This window comes from Manacus vitellinus, unplaced genomic scaffold (assembly GCF_001715985.3).
Source record: "Manacus vitellinus isolate BGI_N305 unplaced genomic scaffold, ASM171598v3 scaffold_41_pilon, whole genome shotgun sequence".
NCBI classification, from domain to species: Eukaryota; Metazoa; Chordata; class Aves; order Passeriformes; family Pipridae; genus Manacus; species Manacus vitellinus.
In genome coordinates, this window is record NW_021940545.1 from 5,213,625 (window position 1) to 5,237,247 (window position 23,623).

The following is a 23,623-nucleotide window of genomic DNA, read 5'->3' on the forward strand; positions in this document are numbered from 1 at the left end:
AATGTTTTTTACCAGGAACACTCCAAGATAGATAACTACCCTAAATTTCTACAACAACAACAGCAAACAAACAAAAAAGCAACAACAAGAAAAAACACACACCAAAACCAAACCAAACTCAAACAAACAAACAGAAACCCCAAAACAAAACACAAACCAGAAAAAACCCCAACCCCCTTTACAGTAATGACCCTGCCTCGGGATTAGCTACAGTAAGTCCTCAGTCTAGTGCAGGGAGCAGCATGCTGGGCTCGAGCTCCCCAGGGGGAAGGACATGCACACGGGGTGTTGAGAGGGAAATATTCGGGATTCCTGCCCTGAATCCTCCTGCCCTGGCCCAGCACGTCCCCAGCCCCAGCTGAAATGCTACAGAACACAGTGGCACAGTTGAAGTGACAGCTGCCCAGCGCTCCTGCTCCTTCTTTGCACCCCTTTCAAAGCAGTTTCAGGCTCAGAGGTGTCTTTGCAGCTCGTCCAGCTCTTGGTTTTCCCACAGGGCTGGGTTTTCCTGGGTCCAGCCTGGTGATGCAGCATTCCCTGGAGAAAGGCACTAGACATTTGGGTTGGTTTTCTTTTGAAAGGAGCGTCAAGGAAGTTAATTTTTTTAAGGATAAAGAGCAAGGAGGTGAAGGGAGAGAAGAGCAATCAATCTTGGGCTGAAGAAAACCCCAGGAACAATGCACTGTGCAGTGCCTGGACTGAGCTGGCAGAGCACAGCCACAAGGCATGGCTGCACCCCCTGGAATTAGCAAATCCTTACATGTCTGAGGAAGAAAAGCCAAGACTTAAAAGTTTCCTAAATCAGCTTGAGACACAAAACAGTGCACAGAAAGGACACATGCAGAAAAATCAGTGATACATGCCACGAAGATTGCCCTCTCTAATCTCTAACACCCAGAACAACACCCAGAGGAAGGTCTCTCTTGGCACAGAAACCCCAAAGACAGGCCTGGAGCAGCTCTGCCAGGCAGGAGTTAATGGAACATTAACAACCAGCCTGCCATGAAGGGACAGGGCATCACTAGTCTGAGCACACACACTGTGCAAGACAAGAGTTAAGGCTTTGGAGCTGGCTGGACTGGGCTCTGGCACAGCCTGGGCAGTGGCAAGAGTCACATGTCCCCCTTGGGCACACTGGCACTGAGTTCACACAGCAGGGCAGACACAAAGGAGCTGGGGGGCAGCACTGGGGGGAGTGTGAGAAGGAGGGAAAGCAAACACAGCACTCCCTCAGGAAGGGTTTCCCTGGATCTCCAGGACAGACAAGGAACTGTCAGGCTGCTCAGGCTCCCCAGTGTGACACAACAGCCAGAGCTGCCTGTTCCTGCCTCAGCAGCACCAGCACTGGACCTGCTCCTCCAGCAGCTCCCACAGCCACACTGGCAGAGGAAGTGGGCACAGGAGGAAGCTCCTCGAGTGCAAGAGGCACTGACACCACAGCTCAGTAGCTTCCCCAGGGCCCCAGCTCGGGGCTGTGCCTGACCCCTCTGTGCCCTGCACAGCCCTGTGCCCACGACATCAACCTCCCCAGGCTGCTGCACTGGCAACTCCCAGCCCTGGCCCCAAAATAGCAAGTGCTGGTGGCCTCCAAGTGCTGCAGGAGATCCCCTTACGGCTTCTGAGAATGTTCTCTTCACTACAAGAAAGGAGGGGAGTAAAGAGAGAGACAGTTCAAACTGCCTGGAACCCACTGCATCGATTCACAAAGCTGCAGGTCCACGGAGAAACCTCTACTTTAATAAAAAAAAAACAAACATTTTATGCTCAATTCCCTCTGCAAACACTTGTTAACTCCTCTCTGCCAACTGCAGCCGTTTGGCTGAGATCTGGGCCCAGCCTCTGGATTCTTCAAAAGGCCAAACTGCATCCAAGTGCCAGAATCACTCCAGCAATATTCCAAGTTGCAGCCCTTTGCCTACTGACCACTGCTGACCTGGGAGAGATGCAAATAATGCTGGACACGCTCCAAAGGCCAAGGGCCTCTCTGTGTGCACAGTCTGTCAGCTGGGATCTGTGTATGCCTCCTTGACTTAAATCCTCTCCAGAGGAACCATCCACTCCTCCTGCACGAACAGAGTTAAGTAGCTGAGTCTGCAGGTCGGGTTTTTCCAATGTAACAGCTGAGTTCTGACCTTTAAAGCCACGTGATCATTTCACAAACACAGAATTTGCCCAGGTCTGTTTGAACACGAGATCTGGCAATACCTTGAGAGCAATGGGAATGGAAAGAAGAGCCCCCCCCATGTCGTTTTTTGGACAGCCATGCAGGAGGAACTGCTGCAATTTCTTTTACTGCAAAGCAGGTGAGATACCCAACAAACACATCAGCTGCATCTACCAATTCCACAACACACCCTGGCACGAAGATGGCTCCTGCAAAAGCTCTCTGAAGGAGGTGATGGAATGTGAGTGAAGGCCACTAAGTCTGCAACAGCCACCATGCAATTAAGATAAATAAAACATCATATTCACCAGGTGCAACATTCCTAGGAAAGAGTGTCTGGTGACAGCTGCTCGAGCCCAGTGGGGCCACAGTCAAGTTTGAGCACTGAAGCACAAAATGCTCAAGGCTAAAAAAAGGGAGGAGAAGCAGCAGCCAGTTCTTTGTTCTCCCTCAGAGTCTTCCCATCCCTCCAAAACACGCCAAACTCCTGGCACTTCCAGCTGCCTAGAATCTGGTGCTGCCAGTGCTGCAAGAGGGCACACACAGGAGGGAAATCCAACTCCCAGCACTGCCAGGATCAAAACCCCTGACAGGAGCTGCTCCTGCTATCTCCACACAGCAAGGGAGGGCTGGAATCACAGGCAATAACTGCTATTAGTACAGGCAAGAGGGACACGCCGTGGCAAAGAGGAAGCAATCAAACGATTCTTCCAAGGTCTCCCATTTATTCCCAGCAGAAAGTGACCTCCCAGCTGCTCTAAAAAGCCTGAGCCAGACACACAGCAGCGAACAGATCCAAACCTAGTACCATGAACCACAGGACACACCACACCGACCTCGAGACTCTTTGTTTCTCTGAGCATTCACTTAAAATTCACAGCACAAAACACTCCCCCAACAGCCTCCAGGGCATGGGCTCGGGGGTCCCTTGTCACGACACTTTTCTCCACCAACACCCTGGAAATAAATCTGTTCTCCCAGACAAGAGGTAGGGGTAAAGGACTCCAAGACATTACACTGTATAAAACACCACTCTGCTCCATTTCATTCCTCTGCTTTGAAATCTGGAACCACAAAAACCTGACAACTGATTCTCTTTGAGAGGCAGGACTGACCTCAGCACGAAGTCTCTAAAGGAACCCCCTTCCCCTTTGGTGCACAGCTGGGCCACAGCTGCCCAGGCAGTTGGTCCACAGAAGTTGTAGGTGTGGAGGTGTCCTGTGCTATGTGGCCACGTGAGCAGGGGAGGAAATGGAGACGAACTCCCGCAGAATATTCTTGGCCATCTCAATATTGTTATGTGCAATGACCAGGGCTTTCTGAATGTCCTGATATGAGTAGCCTTGGCTCATGAGGTTCTCGATCTCGCTGGAGAGCTGCAGGGATGAGCTGGCCCCACTGCTGGCTCCTCCTGCTTGGCAGCTCCCGGCTTTCCGCTCGGAATTTATCCGCCGGGGCAGCGGCTTTGGCGGCCTCTCCGGAACTTGGGAGCCATCTGAAAAACCTGGAAGGAGAAATGAAGGCAGCACTTGAAACAAGGACGTGTAATTTCGGCCTGGAACAAAGAGGGAATGACATTAGGCTGATAAATGGCACTTCAAAAAAACCTGTCGCTGAGCTCTGGCGCTTTCTCCAACCAGCTCAGCCTTCCTTCCAACCAGCTCATGGAATCCCAGAGCTGGAAGGGACCCACAAGGATCATCGAGTCCAATCCTTAGCCCTTCACAGGACCATCCCCAGGAGTCACATCATGTGTCTGAGAGTATCCATTTCCAGTGCCCAACCAGCTCATCCTTCCTTCCAATCAGCTCAGCTTCCCCTCTTGTGTGCAAAACCTGCTACGTGGAGATGTTTTTGATCAGCAAGTCACATCAGGCTCATTTATTAAGATAAGACCACATAAATAGAAAAAAATGTCATGGGTTCACTGTGGGTGAGCAGAGCTCAGATATCAGCCTTAGAATAAGCAGCAGAGATTTGCTGGGAAAAGAAATGACAGAACATGCAACTCTATCCAACATCCCATTTCCTTCTGGAATGAGACAGAGCCCCCCCAGCTGAGCTGATCTCTCCTCTCAGACCTGCTGTGCATGCTGCAGAGTGCCAAGGGAGGGTGTGCACAAAGCCAGCTCTATCAGTCACAGCTCAGCCACCACAAATGCTCCAGCGACTGAATTATGCTCTCTGAAGGGTCAGCAGCTGAATGTTCTCCTGTTCCCCTGCTGGAGCTCACCCTGCCCAATGGCTGCAGCCAGGGCAGATCAATAAGCTCAGCCTGTTCTGCCTTTCCCTTAGTCATTCAGATGAGGCAGTGCCCAGCAGCCACATCATGCCCTTCTGGGAAGAGAAAAGAATAGCCAATAAACCAAACGAGTCACCAAACTCTCCAAGGCAAAAATCACGTTGCTTAATGTGTTAATGTGGTAATTTTGGCATTCTGACCTCCTGTATCGCTGCAGAAAGCATTTACTGCCAATCACAGGAAGCTTTTCTGCGTGGATATCTGACATCACCTTAGAGAAAGTCTTATTTGTCTTCTGGAAAAACTCCTCAGGGCATTGTCTGGAGTTTTCCAGCAGCACAACAGACAAGTCCCAGCAATCCCTTTTTAAGAGTGGGCACTGTAGCCCTGCTCAGAGAGGCACCATTGTGGGGCTTTTCTGAAAAACTTGCACCAAAAGCACTAAGATAGAGAAGGCTCTTCAGGAAACAAATTCCCTGAGCCTTCCTCACTAACCACAAGGCAGTTCAGCTCACTAATGTTCACAGGACAAGCTTCTCACACATAAAAAGCCTTTTGTACATGTAAGAAAAAGGTCTGCCCACTCCTCTCCCCTGAAGTGCCTTTTGAGAAATAGCTGTTTCAGCTTGAACTGGATCAAATTTCAGAGACCACAGGTCAATCTGAAAGGACAACTACCAAGACAGCTTTTTTGGTAAATGATTAATAAACCAAACTGCAGGGCACAAGGTATGAGAACATAAATCTGCCAAGATGTATCCCACACTGCTCAGGCTTGCTTGCACAGTGCCTATGCTTCCCACAGCAGCAACAATCAGCATTCCCACATTTTCCATTAGCAGAGCTCCTAACACCAAGGCAGGACAACAGCACTGTTATTTCAGGGCTGTCAAAACAAAGAAGTGTCAGTGATTAAGCTCAGTACTTCAGCTGGGAGGGGGATGTCACTCCCTCTCTGTCCCTTCTCATCCCTTTCAGCCACATTCTCCAGACACAGTGCCAGGCTCAAAAAGGGAGGCAGGGAGGAGTGGCAAAAGGCTAATGAACTTCTCTGCACTAGGAAACTCTCCTCTGCTGAAGGACAGAGGCTCAGGGAAGGAGAATGATGAAGCAAATGAACAGAAGTCTCACTGGGGTAGGTGGTTCTGGGTACAGGAGGCTCTGCCTCCAGAAGGAACAAGAAAATCATTCCTCTTCCTTGGCAAATCCCCAGCATGTTCAAACATGCTGAAAGCCCCCCAACAGGAAGTTTTTCAGAGCTTCCTTAAGAGTTGCTGGGCAGTTTGTAGGGAATAAGTCATGCATTATTCAGAAAGGCTCTTGGAGAAACGAGGCTTTAGTTTTTTCCCCTCTGAGAATGTGCCTTGCAGCCAGAAGGACACGATGTCCCCTACTCCCGGGGGACAAAAAGCTGACCTTGCTGAGCCACTGGGTCCCTGCTCAGAGGAGCTGAGAGCATCAGACAGAACACTTGTGCCATCTGCAGGCACTGAGGCACAGGTTGTGCAAGGCCAGCACTGGCATCTTCCACCTGGAACAGGGATAGAGTCACACAATGGTTTGGGTTGGAAGGGATCTTAAAGCTCATCTAGTTCCACCCCCTGCCATGGGCAGGGACACCTTCCACTTGCTCCAAGCCCTGTCCAATGTGGCTTTGGACACTTCCAGGGATGGTTGCCTTGGTACACCCTGGTACAAAAGCACAGTGGCCTAAAGAATATTCCTTAAGCTCAGGAAAGGTTTCTCTAATTGTGATTTCAAAGTGATTTTCTAGCTCAGTGATTAAATGACCAAGGCAGTGTATTCCAAGCTGTAAATCAAACCAAACACCCAAGAGTGATTGTGATTCTGCCTTGTAAACCTGATTTTACAGCTTACACCCAAAACCTCGAGCGAGTGGCACGAGTTTCAAACACGCAGAGAAAGCCAGGAGTGCCCTCTAACCTGTCCCAGGGTCGTTTTCCAAGGACATTCGGCCGAAGGCAGGAGTGGCATTGGAGATATCGGACAGTGTGCGACGAGCAAGGGCAACTGGGAGTGGTGGTTTGGGGATGTCATAACCATCCTCTTCATTTTCTGACTCTTCAGGGCCGTTGCTGGCAGTGGCTGCTGCCAGATCCCCTTCATCTGGAACGGGAGGCACATCCTGAGCTCTGGGACTCGGGAGTCTCTCAAGCAGACTCTGCTCCCCCACACCCCCCAAAAACACTGACAGGACACAGAACTCAGGTTTTGCTGCTAAAGCCACACCTTCAATGGAAGCTCTTTCCAGAAGGGAGCATTAGGTTAAAAATACTTGATAGACCCAGATATTTCCACAGCTATTTTAACAACAAAAGCAAATGTTACTCTGTTCAGCTGAAAACGCTGTTCCAACTGGGATCAATCCATTGTGCCCCAGTTTCTCAGCTGTTTGTCAGCACACCCACTCACCAGAAGTGTTGACAGGCTCGAAAGCAGAGGATGCTGCTTGGGAGTGAATGTTGTACATTGCTTCATACATGGAACCCTCTGGCTGCTGCTCACAGTCCAAAACTCTGAGGGAGAGAACACGTTGCCCTTGGCACCAGAGACAGTGGCCACCACCTCCACCTTGTCTCTGTGACTGACATTCTGCACAGATTTTGTTTCAAAGTGAAACCACCACTCTTCTGTGACATATTTGTTCCAGAAAAATGCTCTAATAACGTCTATTGCAGTGCAGCATCTCAGCTCAAAATAGATCAACTGATACCACCAAAACACTGCATTTTGAGTTTTGAATTTCAGTTGTTTCTGCTCTCAAGAGGTTATTAGCAGGGAGAGGGGGAAGGGGTTGTCTGACTCCTTTAATGCTGTGCAAGGACTCTGTAAAAAATTCCTTTACAGTTATTTTAGCCTAGTTCTGGTGATCATCACTGGGGGAATTCAGAGAACCAAGCAAGCGAAATCCCCACCCTGCTGCCCAAACGTGCTGTCCCAGAGCTGTGACAGACACACAGAGCCTCACCGTAAACTCTGAGTCATTTCCAAAGGCATTTTCATCTCTGGTTTTTGTACAGCAGGACCTGGAGGCACCACAGGGAGAGAGGATGGTGACATGTATTCAGTGTCCTCATCGCTCTCAGACTGCTCCCCAGGAGGCAGTTTTGGTACAGGCAGTGGTCTGGAGGCAGGACAAACAACATATAAACATCAGAAGAACATTTACATAAATATAACATTTAGATATTCACACATCTAAATACTGTCAAAGTGCCCTTTAAAACCCACAGTGTAGTCATGTTACAGCAATTCTGTCTAAAGCAATAAAGTGGTTTTCAGGACCTCAAGGTCACACTGGCACAAGGTCACTGTGCAGAAGGAGGTGACAGTATCATATAAATTCACATCACCCACTTCACATGCAGACCAACTCGAAACTGGATTCATGGGAGAGCTGATGGCAACTGGAGCCTGTTTCCTACTGCCACAGCCAAGGGGAACTAGCACCACTCCCCACAGCTCTCTGGGATCTGATTTCATCTGCTTTCCCCAGACTGTGTGTTTTGAGTCTGTCAGGAATGAAACGAAGGCTGACAGAGTTGTGTCAAATTCTGCCCCTGGCACCAGCACCACTCTGTAAATTATAAAAGAAAACAAGAGACCTGACAGCTAAGGAGTAGATGGCATTGGCAGACGAGGAGGGTTTAATTTTGGGGTGTTCACACTCTGAGGTTGCTGCTGGACCACTGTTGGAGCTCTGAAAGAAAAGAATTCCAAAGAGGAATCAGAAACACCACAAATACCAGTGCAGCTGCAAAGCCAGTCATTCAGCAAATCCCCTGAGGGAATGAAGCATCTTCCTTTATTCCAAAGAATTTACTTAGAAATCCAGGACTTCTGTGACAGTTTTCCCTCAGTGAGGACACAAGCAGGGACTTTCCTGCAGGAGGAACTTCCTATCTTTTGAGATTCCAATGGCCTTGGCAAATTCAGCTGAAATAGGCCAAAAATGGGGGACAAGAGGAAAAGGATGTAGACAAGCACACACACAGGCAGACAGGATGGCAACTGTGCAAGTGTCATTTTCCTAGACAATCTGGCTAAAAACGTCCTTGCTTTCTATTTTAGAGAGCTGGAGATATTAAAAGGACAAATTAAGGAAATGGAATCGAGGAAAGCAAAACTGCCTGCAATTTTTTTTGAGAACAATAGAGACTCCTCAGCACTGGTAACTGTGCCCAGTGCATTAACAGATCCAAACTAAACTCAGATTTTACTGTGTTCAATCCATCACACATACTTTGTGCATGCTTTTCAGGGCTCAAAAACCAGCAGAGTAAATCAGGCTTTTTCAGCCCACCAGCTCCCAATGGAAAGCATTCCCAGCCTTCCAAAACTGAAAGGGGAACAGTGATCATGCATCTGGAACTGGCACTTCAGCCTTGCCCCCAAGAGGCACGAAAACACTTCCCTAAGAAGCCCCTCCTTGCCTGGCATCCACCAGTCCCTTTCCACCTCTCCCCTGGCACAGGATCACACCGTTCAGCGTGAGCAGAGGGCACCTTGGAAGGCTGATTTTCTCACAGATCACCCCCAGCTTTGCCAGTTCTACTCACCCCTGGGTTGTCCAGGCTGAGGGTGCTCCCGAGCCGGTGGCTGTCAGCCCTGGAGTCCACCTGGGAGGGCAGGGAGAAGGGAAGCGAGTGCCTGTTGGACAGTTCTCTGCCAGCCCAGGGGTCCCCGGGGCTCACGGCCACAGGGGGGGCTTTGGGGATGGGTCTGGACGGCCACAGGTCCCCCTGACGGTTGGAGGGCAGCGGGGGGGGTTTGTCCCCCGGGGTGCAGGGCAGGGGTCTCCTCTGAGGACGCCCCTCGTTCCCCATGGAATGYGGCCGGTCCGGGGGCGGCGGCGGGGGGAGGTCTCGGAGCGTGGGGGGGATTGGCAGAGGTTTGTCCTTGTGGAGAGCACCAGGGGCAGCCTGCAGGGCACAAAAATGCAAGAGATTGCTTAACACAGGTAGGCCCAGCCATAAAAGATAAACGGGAGGGAGAGTTTTGGGTTGTTTGTTTTTTTTTTATCTGTTTTTACAAGGAGTTATCTCAGGGGATGTGGAGATATGTCCACACCTTCTCCACGGGCTCCAAGAGATAACACAGCAACTACGTGCACTACACCCCAAACACCCCAGATTCTTTCTCTTGGAGGAGAACAAGAGCTCACAGCAGCATTAGATGGGATTTCAAACAAAGCCTACCAAATCATTAAAAAAGCGATTCAGTTGTGGGTTATTTATACAAGTTAACAGCCAGCAGTCAGCAATGAATATTCTTAAAAATAGATCTTTTCTTCTGCCTGGACTTCCATAATTTCATTACTTCATCCAAACCAGATGAAGAACTGCTGCTGTATCTCAACAAGCAGTAAACAAACTCCACCAAGATCATCCTACTGCCTCCTGCTGATCAAGCACAAAGCCAGCTCACTCCTCCCAGCCACACACATTGAATTCTTTAGTTTTTTTATCTGAATAAACTGCTCGATGGAAAAAAATCGTGCAGAAAAGTTCTTTATGCTGGTTCTCCCTGAAAATCAGAGCTGAAAGGGCAAAAGGTGTGTTTGACCTTGGAAGTGGTGCCAGGGCTGGAAGCCCCGGGGGGGTTGGACACTCGCTGCTGCAGGAGATCCAGTCGGGGTGGCACGGGAGGAAGGGCAGCCTGTGGAGCCACGGAGAAGGGAGAGGGGGGACGCTCCACCTGAGACAGGGAAAAATGGGAAAATCAACAGATGACTCGATGCAGCAGAGCCCCTTTCCTCTAGAGAGGCTTTAAATCTCCGTGACTCAGACTGGTTGCAATATTGATGACAAATCACTCTGATAAACAATTATACTGCTGGTAATGAAGGCAGTGTCACAGGACAGGCAGCAAGCCCTGAAAACACACACTTAGCAACACAAGCCAAGCTGTTTGGTTGGAGTAACAAATCAGCCTGAGCAGGAACAAGCTGCTTTTGGACACCAGAGGGCACGAGCTGCTGCAAAACCTGCTGTCACTGTGCAAACTGCCTCAACTACAGTGTCAGGGCTGGCGCAGCAATCACCCCATTTTTGTCCCTAGAAAGGTGTTTTTCCACCCAACAAATCCAAACAGTGCCTCTTCTTCTCTTTATTTTCTCTTTTTACAAGCAAAGCTTGTGCTTTCTAACTTTGAAAAGCTTTACACAGGTTTGGACTCCTAATGCCAACAGAGTACCATCCTACTCCACACTCTGACAGGATGTCTCACCAAGCAAATTGCTTTGCTTCCCCAAGATATGTATAAATAAACTACCCCCAGGAATAGTGTTTAGTACATTACTTCACAAAGTGGAAGACAAATAAGACTACAGGTAAACCAGAGCAAAATATTCTTTCTGACCAGAAAAGGCAGCTTATTTTAGTTGATTCAACTATTAAAAATTAGCCAAATTCAAACCCACTTCCCTATGCAGTAAAACAGTGCAAGAGCAGCGATGAGATTTTAGGAAAAAGCCACACAGGGATCCCTAAAAAATGTCTGCCTTATACACAGCTCCTGGAGGGAAGCAGCACTAATGGCAGAGGTATCACACCTTTATTATGTACACTTATCAGGCACCATATAAAAAGCTGACAGTCAAATTGACTTCCTCAGCAAAACAGCCTGTCCTCTACCCTGTTAGTCATCAGGACCTTGGGAAGGCTGTGCCTGCCTGGCTGTACTCACCACTGGGGAAAACTGGAGGGATTTGTGCTGATCTGGGTGAACTCTGGCTGGTAAATCCAAAGCAGCGTGGCCAACACACAGAGGAGTGTTACAAACCTACACCTGCCATTCCCACAGGTCAGGCCAGCCCTTTTCACCCTTCCAGGGATTCTTTCAATACACAAGAGATCAAAGGATTCCAAGTGTTTAATAAAACTGACAGTGTGAACTTAACTCACCCAACTGAACCTAAATCCCTGTTTTCCATAATGAGTAGGATCTTTTCCCTTTATAAGGTTTGACGACCCTCACAGGCACAAATCACTAAACCCACAGGAAACTGGTGGGCAAATGCACTGCCAGACCTTCTGTCACCCACTGCAGGGACCTTACTTTGGTACCAGCCAGCTCCTTCATCATGAAGAGGGAATCATCAGCCTTGTCATCCTCATCATCATCGTAACTGGGGGAGGGAGTTCCTTCTGCCCCTTGCCGGGACAATCCTCCTCCTCCCCTGGGGTCGAAGGGATCCACCACGATGGGCTCCGTGCCCTTGATCTCGCAGCGGCAGAAAGGACAACCCTGGCCCTCTGATTCCTGCAGGGAAGAGAAGGCATCTCTCACAGCACCACTGGCATGCAGGAATTAAACACGGGGTTGATACACAGGGAGGTTTAAACCTGCTTTCTGGCAGGTACCTTCCAACTGACAGGGAGACAAATACAGAGTATTTTCTCCCTGAAGCAGAAAACCAGCTTTTCAGCAAGTTCTCACACTTCTTGCCTATTCCAGATTAAGCATCTAAACTGCTTCTGAGGCACTGATATTACTGAACTGTGAGCTCCAGTCCTCAGTGCTGCTGTTTTATCTCCATCCCTGCAGGAAACTGGCCAGTTTGGAGTGTGAGAGAGCCAGGAGCTTCCCTGAGAGCAGAGGGAATGCCTTACCTGCCACGCCGTGAGGCAGGACGTGCACATCAGGTGGCCACAAGGTTCAATCTTCACGTCCTTGTCGTTCTCAGCACAGATTTTACACAGCTGGAAGGTGGAGCCCATCTCACAGTACAGCTCATATTGTTCCTTGGGGAAAGACAGACAGACACGGGTGATGCCATGAAATAAAAAGGAGAACAGAAATCTGCAAAGATTTTACTATAATTGTATGTATCAAGCTCTGAAGAAAGTGGACTTCAAATTATCTCAGTTTTTCACTTAAGTGTCCCAAGAAAAGCAAGGCTCAAGACATGCTGAGTGGCACAAAAGCATCAATACTTGGCAGCACATTCTAAAAATAAACCCTTTAAATATGTCTTTGCCCATCCCTCCCATTCAAAGATTTCTGTAATTCCTGTAAAATACAGAGGCCTTAAAAACAAACTTGGGAATGCCAAGTATGACAGAACTGTGGAAATAGCTAAATGAGGCTAGAAATGGGGAGTTTGATGGGATAGAACATTTTACTCACCTGTGTGACTTTAATGTGGTCCTGAGGTGTGGGCTCACACAAGCCAGTCAAGTCAGGATTCTGATTCCGGCCATCAGGAAATAAATAACTGGAAGCAGTTGGGGAAAAAAAAGCTCTCTCTCTATATGTGCATGTACACACATGCATAAGTACACACACACAGAAATCAGGGATATTTTGGGGATGGTGAAGGAAAGAAAGGATGAAGGTGAGAAGTGAGGGATGGGAATTCAAGGTATTCTGAATTCAGAAGGTTTTGGAAGAATCTGATGATCCAAAAAAACCCCAAATATGTTATTCTTAAAAATAAAAAGAAGTTTGTTGTCCCTCCTGGCAGCAATTTTTATTTTAAACAGGATGTTATGGTCCCAGACTATTCTTCTTAAATCATCCTATATAATATATATATAATAATAATTGTAATATCAAGAATAAGAAAACTGATGCCATAATATCAGTGGCTGTTGCTCAAATTAAAGGCTTGACTAAAAAGGGATCTATGACAAGGGAAACACTGCTGCACATTTACCACCTGCCACTGCAGAGGGCAGCAAAGACAACTGTGCCAAAATAGCTCAATACATGAATTATTCCACTGGCAGCAATGGGACCACTCCCAATTGAATCGGGGTGTGAATTTTGACAAAGGTACTTACAAGCCTTCCCTGAAGCCATCGATCAGTGCTTGAAAAAGGGGTTTGTTGTGGGGGATGGTCTGCAGGATGTTCCCATCTGCAGTGACGTAGCCGATGGCCCACTGCCCCAGGCGGGTGCAGCTCAGCCGGAAAATGTAACTGAGGAAGGGGAAAGAAACTTCAGCTTCCAGCAAACAGAAGAGATTCCATGTCAAGCAGGCAGCCTTTGGGCCTGGCTGCCTCCAGACAGCAAATAAAAATCAGGAATAACTTGATGATTTATACCAGCTTTTCTCAACTGACCCCCAGGCAGATCAAAGGGGAACTTTGTAATGTGATACGAGGGGAGAAAAGCATCCAGGTGACATTAAACCCAGAGCAGGACAAGTTAACATCCTTAAAATCAGTTGTTTGACATTAACTTAAAAAAACCCAACAAACACCAAAACCCACAAGCAGACTAGGCAAGGTTTCCATTTCTAAAAGCAGCACAGATGTGACCATATAACCCCCAGAAATGACCCCATGGCCCTTCCTGCCCAGCCAGAAGTGTCAGCTCAGCAGGGCCAGTGATCAGTGGTGTCAGTGAGAACCATCCAAAACACTGAGCACGAACCTGCCAGGTTTGTGAATGAATTTCTGCAGCCTGGCCTTCACCTCATCATAGGTCAGGAATGCCATATAACCAGGGTGAGTCACTGCCAGGCTGTTCCAGTTCCTGAGCAAGGACGACCACGGCTGTGGGAGCAACACAGAAAGAGATTACCCACTCACTCCTGAGAGATGTCAACACACACAGCAGCCCTTCACCAAAGGGGTCAGTTCTTCAGTTGTAGGAATGGGCTTTGTCTTCCACCACAAATCCAGCAGAGGAACCAAAACATCCATTCCCATGCAGCACGGAGCATTTGGGTTCTTCTCTTGTTGGTGATAAAGTGATAAAACTTGTTGGTGATAAAACCATCACCTAAGACAGACCTTGATCAAAACTCCTTTAATAAATACTAAGGGAGAAGGCCCTGAGGCCCCAGCTCAGGAACAGCTATCAACTGGGCTGCTTCTGCAGAGACAGTGACTCATTCCTGAGACAGGGATAAAGTCAAGGGTTTAATGAGGTGATGCACAGCACCAGAAACCACGGAGTAGTCTGATCTCCAACACTTCCTAAATGGCCTCAGGACAGTGACCTCTTCTCTTTGTCTCAGTTTCACTGTCTGTAACTTGTGACTGTTCCTCAACCACCCAACCTCACCGGGGTGTGGCAAGGACTGCTGGCTAGTCTGAGATCTGAATAAATAACACACGTGTTAAATATCCCTTAAAATAATACCCCAAAAGTCACAATAACAATTTGAAAGCTCTCAACCTTAAGAAGGACTTGGGTGTGTAAATCTCATCCCATTTTTCTGAATTTTTTAACTTGCCCACAAGGAGGTACCAGCACTGCCTAAGAACTTTGCATCTCTTGGAATCTGCAGCAACTCTTGACTTGTTCTCTATGTACAATAGCTGGAAAAAGTACTGAATGAGATCAGCTACATTGCAACACCAAACATGGGAATTTTTCATCTAGACATATCTTAATTACAACCCACCCTATCACATGGGAAAAGGCAAGTCAGAGCCAAAGAAGTAAGTGATTGTTCTTCTAAATACCCAATTGTACCATCAGAAGCTGCATTTTTTAATTTAGCACTATTAAAGACTCTGGGTTAGAATTTTACCTCCTATTAATATCACTTCAGTGAGATTTCACCCAACACAGACGTGGCCACAACATCCTGGCTGTGTCAGTTCAAAAGAGAGGAAGCCCAAATTTCCATGCTAATGTTCCATCCTGAACAACCTCCCCCCCCCATATGGAAAATAAATCTGACAAGGAAGAGAAAGACAAGGGAAGACAAGAGTGATAAACTAAGCTTCACATTTCCTGGCTTGCAGGAGATGTGTCAGAACTCCAGGCTCAAAGTGACCTTTGAAAGGGAAAACCTGATTCATGGCAGGATACTGAATGTGCAGTATATATTTAGATAATTTTTTTCTTCTACAACCATGAATATCACACACTTTTACTGCAACATGGGATCCTAAGTATTACTAAAGCTGTTTAAGGGATGAAGGGCAAGACAACCAAATCCCATGCAGTATAAACAATGTCATTTTAGTGCATAAAACAGGCTGGGAAAAAAAAAAAAGAGTTTAACCTGAAGCACTGAGACAGTTCTTACCTGAAAAAGTCGTGTGAAGATGTCAAATTCAAACACTGAAATGTAGTCATTGCAGGTCAGGTCAATGGTTGACTTGAGGGCCATGGCTTCCAGCCCTGAGCTGATGGGATGCACCTCGTGCAAGGCCTGGCGGAAGCTCTTCCAAGGAACGATGGTCCTGGGAAAAACCAACGTTGGGATGTGTCTGAAAACCACCCCCATGGACACACCTAGACATTCTTTTGGTGAGTATCCAGCTCAGGAGGTTTATTTATTCATGTCACACAAGCACAGATTTCTTGGTGCTGCAGGAAATCAGCAGCCAAAGGAACTTCAGGCGATTTTCGCTGCACGTGCAAAATTTTGGAGTCAGAAGTCCAGCCCTGCTTCCTCCTTTCCCTTTTCCCACCACAAGCATCACTTGATAATAATTTCACAGTGCTGCAGCTGGTAGAGAAGGAGTTAACAGTAGGTCTTATAGCAGAGGTCTAGATGGTTTTAAAAAAAAAAAGAAAAAAAGCTCCAAACAATTCTCTAAAGAAGGATTAACTGGAGAAGTGAGATAATCAGAAGCCAAAGCAGAGGCTCCTGTTTAAAGGAATATTTTCCTTCTTTTAATATATCAAGTGGAATAGAAACATAGAAAGAAGATGCCTCACTTCAGACAACTCTTATTCATGAGTAAATACATTATGGCTTTTTGTTCTGACAGCTACTAATTAAACTCTTTAGGTGAAGTACCTCAGTTCCCTAAGTTTGAAAGCAGTACCAAATCTGTTAATTTAAATCCTCAAATGTTGCTGTGAACACCTCTGTGGTTCATTCAGTCAGTGTTTTATTAGATACAAAAGCTAAAGCTGACATTTCAACAGTTTTCACACAAATCCACACTGCACTTCACTTTCTCCTTCACCTCATCAAAGCCATTCTGCAAACAGAAGTTCAGGAAAAAAGGTGACCAAGTGCTTGGAAACACTAATTGGAGGGAAGATGAAAAGAAAGGATAACTAATATTTGGGAGCATGGTAAATTTTGGAAGAAGAAAGCAGATTATTTTGTATGGTAACTTTTGGAAGAAGAAAGCAGATTATTTTGCATAGTTTGTGGAGCTTACTTACAAGTTAAGGAATTAAATCAAGGAGAGGAAGATTTAAGCTGAATAATCAAGGGAAACTCTGTGACAGTAAGTGGGAAAAGTGGGGAAAGAGTCATCATTTAAAACCAGACAGGACAAAAATCTGGGAAATGTAATGTGGGAACAACCCCTTATCTCACCCCAGAGAGGAACCAAATGACCAGCAGGTCTCTCCCATTGTTCATTTTAACCTGACAAAGCCCTTCCTCAATGTCAAACCAGAATTCAGAAAAGCACATTGTGCTGTGTGCAAACCGTTCCCACATCCATATTTTTAAGCACAGTTAGAAACTTACTTTTCCCCAAAAGCCTTCCTCCAGAACTCTGCAGCATCTGCCTTGGTGATCCGGAACGTGTCTCCCTGGAAGAGGCCACTTGGGAAGATCCCTTTGAGCTCTGCCAGCATGTGGCTGAAGATCAGGGACAGCTTTGTCAGGTTCCGCCTGCAAAGGACCACAAACCCAAACACTTCTTTCAAAAAGGGGCAGTTTATCACTCTGAACACAGCAGAAACAGTATTTATTGCGGTTCAAGAATGATCCCAGCATGGAAAATTTCTTACTTGGGACCACCTCCCAAGTGTTCCCCCAGCATTCAGAACATCCAACACATGGGACTTATCAGCAGAGTTTGTAAAGACATTTTCCACAATGCCAAACTCTGCAGAATGTCTTTAAGGAGGGCAAGTTATTTCCAAGGCAAAAACCCTCCCGTGGAAATACAGTCACCGAAAATGTGCAGAGCCAGTATTCAGACCTCACCCTGTTAAGTATTGAAGACAAAAACCCATCAGACTCCCTTGCTCTTGGGTTTGAAAATGAAACTACTACTGCCTTGGACCACCACTGTCTTGGGCAAAATAAAACTACTTGCCCAAAATAAAACTACTTGCCCAAAATAAAACTACTTGCCCAAAATAAAACTACTTGCCCAAAATAAAACTACTACTGTCTTTGCTGCCCAGCAAATTTGGGTACAGTCAGCCAAGCCCATGATTTCTGACCCTGAACAAGTGCATGGTTTAAACAAAACACTGAACACTGCAGGAAGCCAAGGAATATTCCTGTGTCCACTTGTTTATCCCTTCTGCCCGAGAGCCTTCTGGCTTAGCTGAGCTTCAGGAAGTGTCTGCACTCAGCTCAGCACATCAGTTCAGAGAGAAGTTAAGAGCTTCCTGAGGCTTAAGGATGGCTAAACAAAGGATTTCACACACACACACATGGAAGGGCTCGGTTTCCAAAAACATTTCTGACAGCTGAACACTTTGAATTCTCAAGGTTATCGTAGTTTTTTACAAATATTCAGCCTTAGCTGTAGGCAAATAACAGGCAAAACACAGGAAGTGAACATAAAGAGCAGCAAATTGCAGAACACTTTATGTCAGTTACAAGCTTTTACAGCAACTGGTTACCAAGCCTGTGCTAAAAGCACAAATATTTACTTTCCTTTATTTTAACAAGTTACATATTTGTAAATTTATACAGACCAAATAAATGCCTGCAATTGGAGTGAACATTTTTACTGGCACAGCGAAGTTTACTGACGATTGTAGTTTATTTTTAGTAACATCAGAACTGTCCTTATCTCCACTGCTTCAACTGAAGTGAGTGTGCTCCCAGAAAAGGGTGAGATGTTCAAAGGAGAGCAGAGATTCCCAAATATTTTCAGCCACGGATTTCCATGTTTCTTACAGACTGTGATGGCCTTTTTTTCAAACTTTTAGCTAACAGGGTAATCAACACAAATGCTGTCACCAAGAGCTGCACCAGAGCTGTGCCAAGCACAGTTTGGGAAGCACTAAATCCCAGTGCTGGGAATTCAAACACCTGGTATGACATGCACTGCTGAAAATGGTACCCAGGGACCACATCAGTCAGCTCTTCTCAGAGTGTGCAACCAGCTGAAGGCAACACCTGTGCCAGCTTCAGAGAAGTTTCTGTTCCGTGGGTATGCCCAAAGGCAGAGCAGGGCTGAGGTGGGATTTCACAGCCCTCAGGGCTTTCCCACATGCAGGCAGAGCACTCAGATCGTTATTGGCAGAGTTAATGAATCAAGTGAAAGCTTAAAAAGCCAAATGTTTTTCCACTGTGTACAGTAAGCAGCTATTTTACTGAGGAGCACCTGCAGTTCCAGCGTGGAGGCATTAGTCCTTTGGCACACAAAGTTAACTGAGAATTGGTTCTGTAACAACCCCAGAGCCTGTTGAGCTGCAGTTAATGCCTGTAAAATCCTGCTGCCTCAACACTGACAAGGTCCCAGAGATTTGGGGAACCAAAACCAGCATGAAGCAAGAGGGTTCCTTCGGTTCCCCCGTGCTGGCTCCCCAAGGCTGTGGGCTGAGCAGGACTGCTCCTCCATCCTCCCTCCTCTGCTGGGCTTCTGCTACTTCCTTCCTGCTTCAGGACTGCCTTTGCTCCACACATCTCTGTGGAACAGGAGAGGATGAGCAGACACTTCCATTTGCCCCCCAAGGCCAGCCCCAGCTGGGCTTTCTGCTGCTGTTGCCTCCCCCTGACCCAGGGGGAATTTTTCTTCCCCATCTTCCTGGATTTTTCCACCATACAGCCTCAGTGTTGCAAAACCACTAAGGGCAGAGGATGGTTTAATCAGCCTTGTCTCCCTCATTTCAATTAATTCACATTACAAAGCCCCACAGCACCTAATGTGCTTCGTGACTAAATGCCTTTTCACCTCAAGGCCATGTTAACGTGGCACTGCCATTTCTGCCACTGCCAGCTACCATTTTTTCTCATTTCCTTCCAGTATTTCTCACCCCCCCCTTCACAGCCAAGCAGCTGCCACGGGATAATTTTGTTCCTCCTGATTTAGTCACAATATTGTGCTCACTTGCCATAATTTGACGTGCACACACTGCTGTGTCTGTGAAGTTGGTTCTGCTGGAGGAATGCTACAAACAGGGCTGTGCAGAGGAATTCAGAGCTGGAACACAAGACAACCAACCTCAAAATGCTTCCCTTCTCTGTAATTAAAGTGCTTATTTCTTATTCTTACACACTTATGTTGAGGTGACAGGGTCAGCTCCCACTAGAGGTAAGTGCAAGCTTCAGTATTTATGAAAAAACAAACCACAAACCCAAAAACCACAGGTTTTTTTCCTGTAACTACCTTACATCTTACAATTTTCTAGTGTGAAGATTTAAGAGCTAGAAAAAAAATGAGTTAAAAAACCCACCCCAACAGTTCTTAACGACTCTGCAACAAGCAAAATGCACCTCTGGAAACCACAAAGGAGTGGGGTTCTCACATCACACGTGTTTTTCAGATGAACTGTGCACCAGGGCACGAGCAGCTCAACCCCATTTCAGCAGATGGTTTGATGTGCCTGGTTTCCAAAAAAAAAAAAAGAATAACTCTGGCTCCTATCACACTCCCACATCAGCAACAAGTTTTCTGCGTGTTCCTCGTGTTCAGACAAACCTCCAGTTAATGCTTATAAACACCCAGTGGAAATTGAGGTGATCCCAAGATGTCTTTTGTGACTCTGAGGCAGTTTCAGTGTCCTCCACACGCAGTAATCAGATTTAAAAATAGAAACAGCGGAACTACTTTCAACAAAACTTGCAACACAGGAAGTGAATGAAATTCCACTTAACTATTACTGGCTCAACAGAAGGCACTTTGCAGAGCTCTGCTCTGTAACACTCACAGGATTGCCTCAGGACAACTGAGAGAGCAGGCTAACTTTAAATTAATTGCCTGTACTGTAGAATTTGAGACCATCAGCTAATTCCTTTCAGTGCCTTGGATATTACAGGACAGAAAGCTTCGGGTATTACAGGGCAGAGATATCACACAAATACACGTTTCCTCACACCCTTCTGAATCCTGACATTTTCCAGCTAGCATATATATATATTTAAACACCTTGAGGTCTGTGAGCAGGGCTTGGCAACGAGTTCAAAGTGTCACAGAAACCACCCCAAAAACTCTGGCACACCCGTATTTTTATGCAAGTGGCTGTGACTGATCTGAAGCAGAAAGGACAAGAGGCCACTGTGCTGACCAGGAGGACCAAACCTACTGACCTTTAAAGGATCTGGGCTTGTTATTCTAGGCACAAATATTTTTAACAAGCTACATTTCTTTCAGTGCTAAGAAGCTAAAAAAAATAAATCCACTTTTGAAATTTAAATATTATAGAAAACTCTTTAAAGAGAAGAATACATTTGCTATGATTAATGGTCTTTAAAAAGTTCAACATAGAGGATTGATAAGATAAAGGATAAACCTCTCAGGTAACAGATTAATTCTTTTATTAATTCTTTTACCAAATTCAAGGGACTACACAGCAAACTCACTGTTCAGGACACTCCTCATTATACTTATATTTGGGCTCTCTGCACTGGGATCAAAATTTATACTTCAGGGGCTATTTGCTATAGTTAAAGAGAAAAACAGAGCACAAAAGCCCTGTTTCCAAATCAAGGAAGACTCCAAATCTCAAGCTTAACCTTCAGCCACTTCAAAACTGTGCTGGGTATGAAGGGGGAATGGCCTTAAACTGATGGAGGGCAGGCTCAGATTAGATATTAAGAAGTTGAAATCCAAAAACACAAATCCAAAAGGCATCTCAGCCCTTAACACACAAGCCAAACACCCAAGAGACACGATCCAGTTGCCAAGTAGCAGCAACAGATTTTTGCCAACATCAAAAAAAAAAAAAAATCTATCCACATTTCAAATGATAATCACTACAAGCTAACTAATGTGCTTGCAATTCCACCCACAGCAGCAAGTCCACAGAGTTAGTCTTCCATAAAACTCTACAATTTTATAGGCTCTGAGAGCAAAGAAGAATAAAAACCTTACTTCCTTATTATGCAATAATCTGAAAGCTTACATTTGTCCATAAATTGATTTTCAAGGCTAGACAGAAAGAAAACTGTAATAAATGCAAGCTTAGATCCAATTATGCTAAGTGTTACTTAAGTTCCAAAACTATCACCTAAACTGCAATTTAAAGCCAAATTAAAAAGAAATAATTCACATTCCTCTCTCCAACAACATTTACATGATAATGAATTTCTTCTTGGGTAATAAGCAGTTAGTTAGTGTTCATATGCTGGAGCCTGGCAAGGAAACCTTTCTTGTGGGCAGCTTTGGAGCCTGTTCTTTTCTTTAAGATGTTCTAATTTAAATGCAGATGTAGACTTCACACTAGTGGGTTTTGTTTAAAAAAAAAAAAAAAAGTCTTGCTGTATTAGAAGGAAGTGGCAGAAAGAGGACTCGCACGCACCATTTGAGTCCCACATTTCACACTATATCTTCTCTTCCCTGGGCAGGAATGTGTGCAAGAGCTCTAAAATATGAGATTAGAGCACCAACTCCCCCTCCCCAAGAGACTTTTTCAGGTTCATGTTTTAGCACAAGTGTTTTCCAACTTTTTCCTCTTTAAATTCCAACCTTTTTTTTTCTTTCTTCCCCAAGTCATTCTTCATGCACTTCCTTCCCCTTCAGAGATATGTATGGTCATTTCCAGTAGACATTAAATACTGGTGGCTTTTTCCTGTGCAAATTAGTAAGTCTTTGGAGCTGGAGAAGCAAATTAAATCCTGCTGAGCCAGCATCCCGTAAGGCTGTTGTCAAAAGAACAACAATTAAATATGGAGCAGCTTCCCAAAGCTTTATTTCACCTCCCTGTTCTATGGAAAGGGTTTATGATATTCCCTGACACGATTGTTTTGTTAGCTGGGTTTGTTAACAGTTTGTTTCCCGAAACTGAACCAGAAAAATAACTTGTGCTATTCCTTAAACACCCAGTTCACATCCTGAGTAATTCTTTCTCCTCAGCCCTCCACCTCCCATAACTGTGTTCTGATATGGAAACATTTGAGTGGTTGGATTTTACATAGAAAATAAACTCTCTGAATTTTCCCCCCTTAACAGGCTGTTTTAAAATAATTAGTATATTTGATTCTTTAGTGAAAAACAGACTCTTCAGCCTAATTCATCCTTTCCCAGGTCACAGACAATCCCACTGATCAACAAGCTATTTTTCAGCGCTGCCATGCCAGGTATAATCCATTTACACAACTGCAAAACCACTGGTGCAATAAGTAATTTATGTAGTGGGGGAAGCTGACGAATGGCAGCTCCTCTGTGCAAGCAAGAGGGCTGAGAAATAAAAGCTTTGTGCAACAGAAAGGAAAAAAAATAGTCCAAGGCAACCCCTGAGCCTCCAGATGAAACCAAAATCGAGAGCTCAGGCATGGTCAGAGCAGTGGTATCAGCATGGATGGCACTGCCAAGCAATGGAACCATCACACTGCAGGGAAAAAATGCATATGTTTAACCAGATTTTTGTTATTACCACTAGTTAAAAAGTAAACTCAAGAAATTCATCATATTTACAGGTTCAGAGAAGTCATTGGAGTATTTACCACTGGATAAAAAAGGAACCACAGCTCTGGAAATATGTATAGCCCCAAGAATTCCTGCTAATTACTGCACTCAGCCAACCAATTATTGGATGACTTGCCTTTACATGGGACAAAATATCCAAAATTATTAACTCTGGAAATGCTATTTGATTCCAAGACCAAAGCCTGCAGGTGTTACTGGCAAAACTCAGAGGAGCAACACAGTTATCTCCACAAAAATCCACTCACAAGTCACCAAGTCCAATCTGATCCACTTGCTAAAATTCAGTATTTAAACAGTAACTAGGAGCTGCTACTTGTACTTATTAGTCAGGAAGTGCACACACACGGAGCTTTAAAAGCACCCTCAGCAGCATTAATTTTTAAACAGATATGGAAGTGAGCTAAAGCAGAATTTAAACAGCATCTTGAAAGCTCTCCTAATAAAACAAGAGAGTTCTCTTCACAAAAATCGCAGCAGGAGCTCACTCGAGAGAGGAACAACTATGGTTAATTTATATATACACAGAAAAAAAACCCTCTACATCAAACCCACAGCTCTCCAGAGCCAGAAAAGCCACTGCAGAGCTAAGAAAAGAAAGGAAGGCATTGAGTGTTCCAGCGCTGGCCGGGTGCTGTTACCACAGAGGAGGTGACAGGGACAGCCACGTTCATCTGAACAGCCCAAACCTGGAGGGAGAAACTCCCC

The 23,623-nt window shown here is 45.8% G+C and overlaps 1 protein-coding gene across 1 annotated transcript in view; it reads right to left on the minus strand.

The window, feature by feature from the left end:
* Window positions 1–1,819: 1,819 nt before the first annotated feature.
* The window catches only part of CBL (Cbl proto-oncogene), a 25,288-nt gene continuing 3,484 nt past the window's right edge, over window positions 1,820–23,623 (minus strand). The window contains exons 2-15 of the mRNA XM_018078619.3: window positions 16,831–16,977; window positions 15,421–15,577; window positions 13,809–13,930; window positions 13,214–13,351; window positions 12,558–12,645; window positions 12,041–12,172; window positions 11,487–11,690; window positions 9,993–10,124; window positions 8,987–9,349; window positions 8,033–8,127; window positions 7,396–7,551; window positions 6,840–6,943; window positions 6,351–6,533; window positions 1,820–3,668 (exon numbers count right to left, since the gene is read on the minus strand). Coding sequence (XP_017934108.3) covers window positions 3,388–3,668; window positions 6,351–6,533; window positions 6,840–6,943; window positions 7,396–7,551; window positions 8,033–8,127; window positions 8,987–9,349; window positions 9,993–10,124; window positions 11,487–11,690; window positions 12,041–12,172; window positions 12,558–12,645; window positions 13,214–13,351; window positions 13,809–13,930; window positions 15,421–15,577; window positions 16,831–16,977 — 2,302 coding nt within the window. The 3' untranslated portion in view covers window positions 1,820–3,387. The remainder of the gene's footprint in view (window positions 3,669–6,350; window positions 6,534–6,839; window positions 6,944–7,395; window positions 7,552–8,032; window positions 8,128–8,986; window positions 9,350–9,992; window positions 10,125–11,486; window positions 11,691–12,040; window positions 12,173–12,557; window positions 12,646–13,213; window positions 13,352–13,808; window positions 13,931–15,420; window positions 15,578–16,830; window positions 16,978–23,623) is intronic.